Raw genomic sequence first — 13,975 nt, forward strand, 5'->3', positions numbered from 1 at the left:
GAACCTTTTCAGATTGTGACTCAGCTTTGCTAAAGTCCCCAGTTAGTGGTGTCTAGAGCTCTTAAGCACACTCTTTTGCTTTGGATCACGACTTTAACCAATCAGTCTCAAGCTTTTCACTTGGACCTTCATGACACAAGCACATGGTTAGGGACAGCTTGATTTAGCCGCTTAGGCCTGGATTTTAATTTCCTTGGGCCCTCCTATCCATTAATGCTCAAAGCCTTGGATCCTTGCTTTAAAATTTTCGCCACTTTTTTTTTCACTGCTTTTTCTTGCTTCAAGAATCAATTTCATGATGTTTTTCAGATCATCAATAACATTTCTCTTTGTTCATCATTCTTTCAAGAACCAACAATTTTAACACTCATAAACAACAAGATAAAAAATATGCACTGTTCAAGCATTCATTCAGAAAACAAAAAGTATTGCCACCACATCAATATAATTAAATTAAATTCACTAATAATTTCGAAAATTATGTACTTCTTGTTCTTTTGAATTAAAACATTTTTCTTTTAAGATAAGTGAAGGACTAATGGATTTTATTCATAGCTTTAAGGCATGGTTACATACTAATGATCATGAGATAAAGACACAAAACATAGATAAACATAATACTTAAAAACCGAAAACAGAAGGAAAATAAAGAACAAGGAATGAATCCACCTTTAGTGGCGTCTTCTTCTTGAAGGACCAATGATGTTCTTCAACTCTTCTATGTCCCTTCCTTGCCTTTGTTGCTCCTCCCTTATTGCTCTTTGATCTTCTCTTATTTCTTGGAGAGTGAGGGCGTGTTCATGGTGTTCCACCCTTAATTGTTCAACATTATGGCTCAAGTCTTCCAAAGAGGTACTAAGTTGCTCCTAATAGTTGTTGGGAGGAAAGTGCATTCCTTGAGGCATTTGTTGATGATGAACTTCCTCATGTTCTTCTTGAGGGCCGTGAGGAATTTCTCTTGTTTGCTCCATCCTCTTCTTTGTGATGGGCTTGTCTTCTTCAATGGAGACATCTCCATCTATGATAACTCCGGCTGAATAGCATAGATGGCATATGAGGTGGGGGAAGGCTAGCCGTGCCATGTGTGAAGGCTTGTCAGCTATTTTGTAGAGTTCATTGGATATGACTTCATGAACTTCCACTTCCTCTCCAATCATGATGCTATGAATCATGATGGTCCGATCCACAGTAACTTCAGATCGGTTGCTTGTAGGGATGATGGATCTTTGGATGAACTCCAACCATCCTCTAGCTACAGGCTTGAGGTCCAGTCTTCTTAGTTGGACCGGTTTGTCTTTGGAGTCTATTCTCCATTGGGCGCCTTCCACACATATGTCCATTAGGACTTGGTCCAACCTTTGATTAAAGTTGACCCTTCTTGTGTAGGGGCGTTCATCACCTTGCATCATGGGTAAATGAAATGCCAACCTCACATTTTCCGGGCTAAAATCTAAGTATTTCCCCCGAACCATTGTGATATAGTTCTTTGGATTCGGGTTCATACTTTGATCATGGTTCCTAGTGATCCATGCATTGGCATAGAACTATTGAACCATCAATATTCCAACTTGTTGCATGGGGTTGGTTATGACTTCCCAACCTCTTCTTTGGATTTCATGTCGGATTTCCGGATACTCATTCTTTTTGAGCTTGAAAGGGACCTCAGGGATCACCTTCTTCTTTGCCACAACATCATAGAAGTGGTCTTGATGGCTTTTGGAGATGAATCTCTCCTTCTCCCATGACTCGGAAGTGGAAGCTTTTGCCTTCCCTTTTCCTTTTCTTGAGGATACTCCGGTCTTGGGTGCCATTGATGGTGAATGAAAAATAAAAAGCTTAGGCTTTTTACCACACCAAACTTAAAATTTGCTCGTCCTCGAGCAAAAAAGAAAAGAAGAGTAGAAGAAGAAGAAGAGAATTTTGGTAGAGAATGAGAGGAGGGGGTTCGGCTATTTGAGAGAAGAAGGGGTTTGTGTTGTGTGAAAATTAAGAAGAAAGGAGAGGTATTTATAGGGAGAGGGGGGGTGGGATTCGGCCATTTTGGGTGGGAAAGGGTGGGAAATTGAATTTGAATTTTATGAGGGTAGGTGGGGTTTATGGGGAAGAGGAGGTTGATGTGAATGGTGAATGGGGTAATTGGGAAGAGGAATTGAGGTGATTGGTGAAGGTTGTTGGGAAGTGTGACATTGAAAATGAGATTTGGATTAGGAGAGTGTGATTAGGATTAAAAGAAAAGGTAGGTGGGGATCCTGTGGGGTCCACAGATCCTGAAGTGGGGATCCTGTGGGGTCCACAGATCCTGAGGTGAAAAGAAATACCATTCCTTCACCATATAGGCGTGTAAATTGCCTTCATGCATCATCCTGGCGTTCAGACGCCCATTGGTGCATGTTCTGGGCGTTAAACGCCCATGTAATGCATGTCTCTGGCGTTGAACGCCAGTTTCATGCTTGTTCCTGGCGTTCAGCGCCAGCTTGTCCTCTGCGTGCACCATCCTGGCGTTTAACGCCAGGTTATTGCTTGTTTTGGGCGTTCAGCGCCAGAAAGATGCTCTGTTCTGGCGTTGAACGCCAGCCAGATGCATCTTACTGGCGTTGAACGCCAGTCTGCGCTACCTCCAGGGTGAAAATTTTTTTTCTTCTGTTTTTGACTCTGTTTTTAATTCTTTTGATTTTTTCATGACTCCTCATGATCATGTACCTAATTCAACACAAAAATAACACTAAAACAAAATAAAATAAAATTAGATAAATAAAATTGGGTTGCCTCCCAACAAGCGCTTCTTTAATGTCAATAACTTGACAGTGGCTCTCATGGAGCCACGAAGTGATCAGGTCAATTTAGTGTGGTCCCAACACCAAACTTAGAGTTTGGATATGGGGTTTGAACACCAAACTTAGAGTTTGGTTGTGGCCTCACAACACCAAACTTAGAAGTTGACTGTGTGGGCTCTTCTTGACTCTGAACTGAGAGAAGCTCTTCATGCTTGCTCTCTTTTGTCACAGAGGGATGGCCATGTGCCTGAAACACAAGGTATTCCCCATTCAATTGAAGGACTAACTCTCCTCTGTGGACATCTATCACAGCTTCTGCTGTGGCTAGGAAAGGTCTTCCTAGGATGATGCATTCATCATCTTCCTTCCTAGTATCTAGGATTATGAAATCAGCAGGGATGTAAAGGCCTTCAACCTTCACTAGCACGTCCTCTACTGTCCCATAAGCTTGTCTCATGGACTTGTCTACCATTTGTAATGAGAACAAGGCAGGTTGTACCTCAATGATTCCCAGCTTCTCCATTACAGAGAGTGGCATCAGATTTATCCCTGACCCAAGATCACATAGAGCTTTTTCAAAGCTCATGGTGCCTATGGTGCAAGGTATTAAGAACTTGCCAGGATCTTGTCTCTTTTGAGGTAGAGTTTTCTGAATCCAAGTGTCCAGTTCACTAATGAGCAAGGGAGGTTCACTTTCCCAAGTCTCATTACCAAACAGCTTGGCATTCAGCTTCATGATAGCTCCCAAGTATTGAGCAACTTGCTCTCCAGTCACATCTTCATTCTCTTCAGAGGATGAATATTCTTCAGAGCTCATAAATGGCAGAAGGAGGTTTAGTGGAATCTCTATGGTCTCTGTATGAGCCTCAGATTCCTCAGGATCCTTAATAGGAAACTCCTTCTTGCTTGAAGGACATCCCAGGAGGTCTTCTTCACTAGGATTTTCGTCCTCCTCCTTCCCTAAGCATTCGGCCACTTTGATTAAATCAATGGCCTTGCACTCTCCTTTTGGGTTTTCTTCTGTATTTCTTGGGAGAGTATTGGGAGGAGTTTCAATAACTTTCTTACTCAGCTAGCCTACTTGTGCCTCCAAATTTCTAATGGAGGATCTGGTTTCATTCATGAAACTGAAGGTGGCCTTTGACAGATCAGAGACTATATTAGCTAAATTAGAATTATTTTGTTCAGAGTTCTCTGTCTGTTGCTGAGAAGATGATGGATATGGCTTACTATTGTTCAGCCTATTGCGTCCACCATTGTTAAAGCCTTGTTGAGGCTTTTGTTGATCCTTCCAGGAGAAATTTGGGTGATTTCTCCATGATGGGTTATAGGTGTTTCTATATGGTTCACCCATGTAATTAACCTCTGCCATGGCAGGGTTCTCAGGATCATAAGCTTCTTCAGAAGCTGCCTCTCTAATAATGTTGGATGCATGTTGCATTCCATTCAGATTTTGAGAGATCATGTTGACCTGTTGAGTCAACACTTTGTTCTGAGCCAGTATGGCATTCAGAGCATCAATTTCAAGAACTCCTTTCTTCTGAGGTATCCCATTATTCACGGAATTCCTCTCAGAGGTATACATGAACTGGTTGTTTGCAACCATGTCAATGAGTTCTTGAGCCTCTTCAGGCGTTTTCTTCAGGTGAATAGATCCACCTGCAGAATGGTCCAATGACATTTTCGAAAATTCAGATAGACCATAATAGAATATATCTAATAAGGTCCATTCTGAAAACATGTCAGATGGACATCTCTTGGTCAGCTGCTTGTATCTTTCCCAAGCTTCATAGAGGGATTCACCATCTTTTTGCTTGAAGGTTTGAACATCCACTCTTAGCTTGCTCAGCTTTTGAGGAGGAAAGAATTTATCCAAGAAGGCAGTGACCAGCTTATCCCAGGAGTCCAGGCTATCCTTAGGTTGTGAATCCAACCATATTCTAGCTCTGTCTCTTACAGCAAAAGGGAAAAGCATGAGTCTGTAGACTTCAGGATTAACTCCATTCGTCTTTACAGTATCACAGACTTGCAAGAACTCAGTTAAAAACTGATAGGGATCTTCAGATGGAAGCCCATAAAACTTGCAGTTTTGTTGCATTAGTGCAACTAGTTGAGGCTTAAGCTCAAAGTTATTGGCTCCAATGGCAGGAATGGAGATGCTTCTTCCATCAAACTTGGACGTTGGCTTTGTGAAGTCACCAAGCATTCTCCTTGCATTATTATTATTATTATTATTTTCAGCTGCCATGTCTTTCTCTTGTTCGAAAATTTCTGAAAGGTTGTTTCTGGATTGTTGTAATTTAGCTTCTCTTAATTTTCTCTTCAGAGTCCTTTCAGGTTCTGGATCAACTTCAACAAGAGTGCCTTTTTCCCTGTTCCTGTTCATATGAAAGAGAAGAACCAAGAAAAGAAAGAGGAATCTTCTATGTCACAGTATAGAGATTCCTTTATGTTAGTAGAAAAAGAAGGGGGTAGAGGAAAGAAGAAAGATGGATTCGGATTTTTAGATGAAGAGAGGTGAAGAGAAGTGTTAGTAATTAATTAATTAAAAAGAATAAGAGAAGGGAAGAGAAATTTTCGAAAATAATTTTGAAAAAGAGGTTAGTAATTTTCGAAAATCAAAGACAAAATATAATTAAAATTAAAGTTTAAAATAAAAAGAATTTTTGAAAAAGAGAGAGAGCATTTTCGAAAATTAGAGAGGGAAAAGTAGTTAGGTGGTTTTGAAAAAGATAAGATAAAAAGATAAAAAGATTTTTAAGAAAAAGATATTTTGAAAAAGATTTAATTTTAAAAAAAAATACTTAACTAACAAGAAACTACAAGATAAGATTCTAGAATTTAAAGATTGAACCTTTCTTAACAAGAAAGTAACAAACTTCAAACTTTTGAACCGATCACATTAATTGTTAGCTAGTTTTTGAAAATATGATATAAAAGATAAGAAAAAGATTTTTGAAAATTAATTTTTAAAATTTTCGAAAAAAAATAAAAAAATGAAAAAGATATGATTTTTGAAAAAGATTTTGAAAAGATAAGATTTTTAAAATTTGAAATTTTGACTTGACTTGTAAGAAACAACTAATTTTAAAAATTTTTGACCAAGTCAACCCAAAATTTCAAAAATTTGGAGGAAAATAAGGAAAAGATATTTTTTTGATTTTTAAATTTTTAATTATGAAAGAGAAAAACAACAAAAATACTCAATGCATGAAATTTTTAGATCAAAACAATGAATGCATGCAAGAATGCTATGAATGTCAAGATGAACACCAAGAACACTTTGAAGATCATGATGAACATCAAGAACATAATTTTGAAAAATTTTGATGCAAAGAAAACATGTAAGACACCAAACTTAGAAATCTTTAATGCATGAAAAATATGAATGCAAAAATGCATATGAGAAACAAGAAAAGATACAAAACAAGAAATCATCAAGATCAAACAAGAGGACTTATCAAGAACAACTTGAAGATCATGAAGAACACTATGAATGCATGGGATTTTCGAAAAAAATGCAAGAAAAATTTTAAAAGCATGCAATTGACACCAAACTTAAAAATTAACACAAGACTCAAACAAGAAACACAAAATATTTTTGATTTTTATGATTTTCTAATTTTTTTGTATTTTTATTGATTTTTTTTTCGAAAAACATTTATGGAAAAACGAAAAAGAAAAGAAAAAATTTTTGAAAAAGATTTTTGAAAAGAAAATTACCTAATCTGAGCAACAAGATGAACCGTCAGTTGTCCATACTCGAACAATCCCCGGCAACGGCGCCAAAAACTTGGTGGACGAAATTGTGATCACTATTCTTTGAATTGCATTTATTGTAGAATTGTGGAACTTAGGATTTTTGGCACGAGTAGACACAACTCCGTTCAACTAACCAGCAAGTGTACTGGGTCGTCCAAGTAATAAACCTTACGTGAGTAAGGGTCGATCCCACAGAGATTGTTGGTATGAAGCAAGCTATGGTCACCTTGTAAATCTCAGTCAGGCAGATTAAAGGGTAATTGTGATTATTGGAATAAATAATAAAAAGGAATAATAAAAGGGATAGAATACTTATGCAGATTCATTGGTGGGAATTTCAGATAAGCGGATGGAGATGCTGTAGAGCCCAAGGACGCCTGCTCTCCTACTGCTTCTACTCAATCCTTCTTACTCCTTTCCATGGCAAGCTTTGTATAGGGGTTCACCATCAGCTGTGGCTACTTTCAATCCTCTCGGGAAAATATCCTATGCGGCTGTCACTCGCACAGCTAATCATCTGGAGGCATCACCCATGGTTGATGGCTACATCCCATCCTCGCAGTGAAAACTAATGCTCACGCACTCTGTCACAGTACGGCTAATCACCGGTTGGTTCCCGCTCCTACTGGAATAGAATCCCTTGATTCTTTTGCGTCTGTCACTAACGCCCAGCAGGTTACAAGTTTGAAGCACGTCACAGTCATTCATTACCGGAATCCTACTCGGAATACCACAGACAAGGTTAGACTTTCCGGATTCCCAGGATCCTACTCGGAATACCACAGACAAGGTGAGACTTTCCGGATCCTCATAAATGCCGCCATCTATCTAGCTTATACCACGAAGATTCTGTTGGGGAATCTCAGAGATACACGTTCAAGCTCTGTTTCATGTAGAACGGAAGTGGTTGTCAATCACACGCGTTCATAAGTGAGAATGATAATGAGGGTAATTTGACTCATAACATTCATCATGTTCTTGGGTACGAATGGATATCTTGGAATAAGAATAAGAGAGATTTGAATGAAAGATAATAGAATTTCATTAATACTTGAGGTACAGCAGAGCTCCACACCCTTAATCTATGGTGTGCAGAAACTCCACCGTTGAAAATACATAAGTGAAAGAGGTTCAGGCATGGCCGAATGGCCAGCCTCCCTAACGTGATCAATGATCTCTTAGGATGAAGAATAAAACAAAACTGAGACCAAAGATGTCTAATACAATAGATAAATGTCCTATATATACTAGACTAGCTACTAGGGTTTACATGAGTAAGTAATTGATGCATAAATTCACTTCCGGGGCCCACTTGGTGTATGCTTGGGCTGAGCTTGATCATTCCACGAGCTAAGGCATTTCTTGGCGTCAAACTCCAGGTTATGACGTGTTTTGGGCGTTCAACTCCGGATCATGACGTTTTTCTGGCGTTTAACTCCAGACAGCAGCGTGTACTTGGCGTTCAACGCCAAGTTACGTCGTCAATCTTCGAATAAAGTATGGACTATTATATATTGCTGGAAAGCTATGGATGTCTACTTTCCAACGCCGTTGAGAGCGCGCTAATTGGAGTTCTGTAGCTCCAGAAAATCCATTTCGAGTGCAGGGAGGTCAGATTCCAACAGCATCAGCAGTCCTTTTGTCAGCCTTTTTCAGAGTTTTGCTCAAATCCCTCAATTTCAGTCAGAATTTACCTGAAATCACAGAAAAACACACAAACTCATAGTAAAGTCCAGAAATGTGAATTTAACATAAAAACTAATGAAAACATCCCTAAAAGTAGCTCAAGCTTACTAAAAACTATATAAAAACAATGCCAAAAAGCGTATAAATTATCCGCTCATCATAGGGTGTTACAGCACAAGCAAAAGGCTCAATTGTAGAGGGCTATTTATTTGAGAAAATTTTGACTTTCTATTCTAGATATCTAGATAATATTGAGACTAGGATCAACCGATCAGGGCGAGTTGATAACCAACCTATTGATGTTAGAAATAGTTTAAAGAAAGTTATATTCTCAAAAATTGAAAAGGCATTAGGGCTGTTTCACATTTGTATTCACTCCAATGAAAAACATCAAGCACAAGTCATGTGCTAGACAACTATGAGGCCGTGGTTTTATTTCTTGAGTAAGTATACACATTTATTTTTTAAACACAAATATAACTCTTTTCACCCGTTAACTAGTTGGACTAATTTCTTGTTATCTCATAAAGTACATTTAGGAAAAAAAACAAAGTGAAGATTACGGACTCAAACAATGTCGCAATCTAAATAGACAGAATTGTGCATGTGGAATTTGGTCGGTGGTTCAATCATGAGGTTGATATAATATTATTATGGTCAATGTCTTCTTAGCCTAGAATATGTACTTTATGAAAACCAATTTTCATATTAAGGATTAATGTTGCATGGTGCTAGGTTCCAATGGAAAGTATGCAATATTCGAACGAAATAAAGTTGCTTGTATGTGGTCTCCTGTTTCAAGCAAGACATTTTGGGGAGTACAACGTTAATGGGTACAAGTTTAGAGCTATCGCAAAGGAAGACAGGCTAAAAATCCAAAATAGTGGAGTTTATGTCTCTTCTAATACAAGAAGTTATGCAAACATGCGTGACAATAGAGTGGCTGTTAACAGTGTTCCATATTACGAAAAAAAATTGGACATAATTGAATTGAATTATAGTTGTCATTTCACAGTGATATTGTTCAAATGTATACAGACTGATACAACTACCAACAGAGACATCAAACAAGATCATTTGGTCCTTACCAGCATTAATTTCTCTCATCTGATATACACTAGTGATCGAGAAGACCATGAACCATACATATTGACATCAGAAGCTCATCTCATATACTATGTAGATGATGAAGTAGATAAAGAATAGAGTGTAGTGGTTCATGTGAAACCACGAAACTTGTATGACATGAGAGAAGAGAATGAAGAAGTTAAAGTTGATTTTTTTTTCACAGTCAAGATTGAACATGTCAGTGGCAGGTGAGATTGGAGATTTATAATTGATAAGGAATGATGATATAGAAGACTCCACAGATAATGCATCTGAAAATATTGATGAGGTTGCATAATAGAAATAGAAAAAAGTCAACGTAATTTAAAAAAGATCTTTGTGTAATTAATAAATTTAATAATTTTAATGATGTATGTAATTTGTTGGTTATATTACGATTTGTATTTTCATATTTCAATTAAGTTTTTACAGATTTGTTGGTTTTAATGAATAAAAGCAGTTTTCTATTTCTTTCAACATTTTTTTTAGAAAAAGTTAGTTTACAATGAAGTATTAATTTCGTTATTGTTCTTAATGTCGTTGTTATGATAATCATGATCTCTAATAATTATTATCAATTATAGTATTATTATAACTAATAAATATTAGTGAACATAAAATGACGGTCTAACAGGGCAAATAAAAACGAAAGACCTTTTAACATGCTATGCAAGAACAACATTCACTAAAAAAATAACTATGGCCTCTTCATTATGTTAATTGGAACATGCAATTTCAGTTGCTAAAGACATATAGTTTCATAAAGTGAATATTAGGTGTTGGTTGAAGGCTATATCAGACACTCTTATTTCAACCAATACTTGAAAATTGCGAACGAACCTACCATACAGGTTTATTCCTTAGGCATACTCTTAAAAATTTGTGTTAAACTATATTTGAATCATATATATTTTAGGTTGATATATGCTAACAAATTTGCTGCAATAATATTTGTTACATTAGCATTCAAATTTGTAGGAATTTCATGAATGGGAATCAATGTACGAGAAGAAATTTGGATATGTTTTTGTGACATGTGTATTTGGGATGAGCTTTGAAGGCATACTTGTTGAATTGAAAGTAAAAAAATAAATATCTAATATAGAACATACATTATAAAAAAACAGTGTGTTTTACAAAAAAAACTATAAGCTATATTTTTTATTATGTTCGCGTGCTTTACAAACAAATATGCTGTTGAGTTGAATATTGCATCATAAGAGAAAATAAAATTTATAGAATTGCACATTTTAGAGTTTCTTTTCAAAAAATCTACCCAAAATCCCAACAAGAGAGATGGTAACTATTGTTTATTTTTTTTTTTTGGGTGTTGTCCAATGGTTAACCCCTTGTTTTTGGCGATAGTATGGCTGACCCTCCCTCTGCGGCAACTAGAAAAGGTTGAGCTTTGTCCACTGTTCGCCATTGGAACTAGGGTAACCTTTGGGAATGAACTAGGGTTTTATTCTCCAGAGCAACAAGCTTAAAGGAAAATGAGAATCATGTTTAAAAATGGCGTCATTTTTGTGAATGAACCCAAGGACTGAATTGTTCACCTTGTTCACGTGTGCGAGTTAACGTTCTACGTCAACGATCAACGTTATTGGCTAATGATAAAAATTGACGAAGGACTGTATTGTCTAACAAATATAAACTTCGAGAACTGTTTTGTGTATTTTAAAATTTAGAAGACTAAAATATTCAATTTTAAAATTTTTAGAGATTAATTTAAATAATTACTCTAATAATAACATCTGTCAAAATAACAATAATAATAAAAGTATTAAGCACAAATAAGTGTTATTTTTCAAATATTTCGCTTCGTGTAGGGCACGTGGAACAGTCCACAAAGGAGGATGGTTAACAAGTCAACACAATAATTTGGAATTATTGATAATGCTTATACATATATAACAGCGACAAGTCAAATTTGGTTTCTTAATTATGGCTGCATATCTATATACATATATAATATATTTATATTACAAGGAAAAATCCAAAAGAAACTCGTATATAAATACGTGACAATTCCCAGTATTCATAGCACATTCTTTCAATTTTTCTCTTAGTTTTGGATAATTTCCCTCATTGCCAGCATGGCACTTCCAATTAGCAAAGTTGATTTCTTAATATTCATGTGTCTTATAGGATTAGGGTCAGCTCAATTGTCATCTAATTTTTATGCCACAAAATGTCCCAATGCACTTTCAACAATTAAGTCAGCAGTGAACTCTGCTGTGGCCAAAGAAGCTCGCATGGGAGCCTCCCTTCTTCGCCTTCATTTCCATGATTGCTTTGTTCAAGCAAGTCTACTTTCACTTTCTCTTAGTTCTATTTTTTTTTAAATGTTACTTTGTGATTCATTCTATACAATCATATATCAAGTGGACGTAAATTCAATTAAGTGGGATCCACATTATATAAAGACAATAAAAAATTATTTTAAATAATTTTAAATTAAAAAATATATAAAATTAAATAATTTAACCTTAATTATTGTCTCTCTAAATACGAATCTAGTAATAAGTCATACTAATGCTAAAATTCAGATCCTTATTCCATTTATCAATTAGGAAATAATTTTACAATAATGTTAACAATTATGATTTTGTTTGTTATAATTTTAGGGATGTGATGCATCAGTACTATTAGATGATACATCAAATTTCACAGGAGAAAAGACAGCAGGTCCAAATGCAAATTCAATAAGAGGTTTTGAAGTGATTGACACCATAAAGTCTCAAGTAGAGAGCTTGTGCCCTGGTGTTGTTTCTTGTGCTGATATTCTTGCTGTTGCTGCTAGAGATTCTGTTGTTGCTGTGAGTATATATAACACATAAGTAGATTTAATAATTTGATTTAAAGATGTAATACTGTGGAATGTGAGGGTCTAACAATTTTAACTTAGTAGGACTCAAATATAAAAAATACATTGATCACTTGTAATTATTAGACTACTTGATTATAAACTAATAAATTTGTTAAAATAATGTATCAGCTAGGAGGAGCAAGTTGGAATGTGTTATTGGGAAGAAGAGACTCAACCACTGCAAGTTTAAGCTCTGCTAACTCAGATTTGCCGGCTCCATTTTTTAATCTTAGTGGCCTTATCTCTGCTTTCTCCAACAAAGGTTTCACAACAAAAGAACTCGTTACTCTATCAGGTATTATATAATAATTGACCTGTCACTTCACAATAATAAATAATATTCTATAAAACTAAATTAACTCGAGAAAATTATATTAGCTAGATTCTTTTTGAAATTTGGAATTCACTCTATTTTTTAAATTTAGCCTGAATAAAATTACTAGTTTTACCATATAATTCAAACATATGAGCATTATTTTTGTTTTTTATCCTTGTCACCAAATTATTTTGCTAAAACACTTGATAGGAAAAAATATAAATGATTATATTTTTAACACATCTCCTCATGCAATAGTCTCTTTTAAGTTTATCTAAATTTTTTATATAAATTGTATTTTTATTTTTTATTTATCTTATGCTAATTTTTTTTTAAATAACAAGAATCGAATTCTAAACCTATGAACATATAAATTTTTGATACCATGTCATAAAATTATTTTTTTTTTCAAAAACTTAACTTGATAGAGAAGAAAGAAAATATATGAATAATTATATGTTTGACGATTCTAAAAATATTTCAGGAGCGCATACAATTGGGCAAGCACAGTGCACAGCCTTCAGAACAAGGATTTACAATGAGAGCAACATAGATCCAACATATGCAAAATCATTGCAAGCAAATTGTCCTAGCGTTGGAGGAGATACCAATTTGTCACCATTTGATGTAACAACACCCAACAAATTTGATAATGCTTACTATACCAACTTGAGAAACAAGAAGGGTCTCTTGCATTCTGATCAACAACTCTTCAATGGTGTATCCACTGATTCCCAAGTCACTGCTTATAGCAACAATCCTGCAACTTTCAACACTGACTTTGGCAATGCAATGATTAAGATGGGAAACCTTAGTCCACTCACTGGGACTAGTGGCCAAATTAGAACCAATTGCAGGAAGACCAACTAAGAAAAAAAAAGATTTGTGGATTTTATTTTTAATGTTGGTTATAAATTAAAGTTGAGGGAATTTTAATGTATTTCTAAATGTATTTCAGTTACATTGTAGAAGCAAATTGTTTCCTCATCAATTGTAATGCAAATTTCAGTTTCAAGTATATTGATTAATGATGTTTCAACTTAGTTAATTAATTTTGGTCTATATACCCTACATTCTTTATATAATATATATATATATATATATATATATATATATATATATATATATATATATATATATATAAATGCTACCCTACCCTCTCTAAAGTAACCGAATTAAAATGTGACATATCATAGAGGACAACTTACATCTTATTTTAGAGAAGATAGAATAGCATTCACCATATATATATATATATATATATATATATATATATATATATATATATATATATATATATATATATATATATATATATTTTGAGAGAGACTTTTTAAGTTCTGTATAATTTTTTTTATTTTAAGTTGATAAAAAATATATATAAATGATTATATTTTTAATATGTATGCTCCAATTAACAAAAATTAAATTCTAGACTTTAAAATCATAAAAGTTCTATTA

General features: G+C 35.0%; 1 protein-coding gene across 1 annotated transcript; it reads left to right on the top strand.

Moving 5' to 3' along the window:
* The first annotated feature begins 11,269 nt into the window (after window positions 1–11,269).
* LOC112797151 (cationic peroxidase 1-like) lies at window positions 11,270–13,566 on the top strand. The gene is made up of 4 exons (XM_025839956.3): window positions 11,270–11,632; window positions 11,957–12,148; window positions 12,328–12,493; window positions 12,999–13,566. Exons 1-4 carry the CDS (start codon window positions 11,426–11,428, stop codon window positions 13,382–13,384), a joined length of 951 nt encoding a protein of 316 aa, XP_025695741.1. The 5' UTR covers window positions 11,270–11,425; the 3' UTR covers window positions 13,385–13,566.
* The last annotated feature ends 409 nt before the right edge of the window (window positions 13,567–13,975 follow it).

This window comes from Arachis hypogaea, chromosome 4 (assembly GCF_003086295.3).
Source record: "Arachis hypogaea cultivar Tifrunner chromosome 4, arahy.Tifrunner.gnm2.J5K5, whole genome shotgun sequence".
NCBI lineage: Eukaryota > Viridiplantae > Streptophyta > Magnoliopsida > Fabales > Fabaceae > Arachis > Arachis hypogaea.

What these genes read in the sequence shown, in the direction of transcription:
- LOC112797151 (XM_025839956.3), top strand. Translation starts at nt 11,426, where the DNA reads ATGGCACTTCCAATTAGCAAAGTTGATTTCTTAATATTCATGTGTCTT. An exon ending in CTAGAGATTCTGTTGTTGCT is followed by an intron (nt 12,149 to 12,327) that starts GTGAGTATATAT and finishes ATAATGTATCAG; the next exon opens with CTAGGAGGAGCAAGTTGGAA. An exon ending in AGAACTCGTTACTCTATCAG is followed by an intron (nt 12,494 to 12,998) that starts GTATTATATAAT and finishes AAAATATTTCAG; the next exon opens with GAGCGCATACAATTGGGCAA.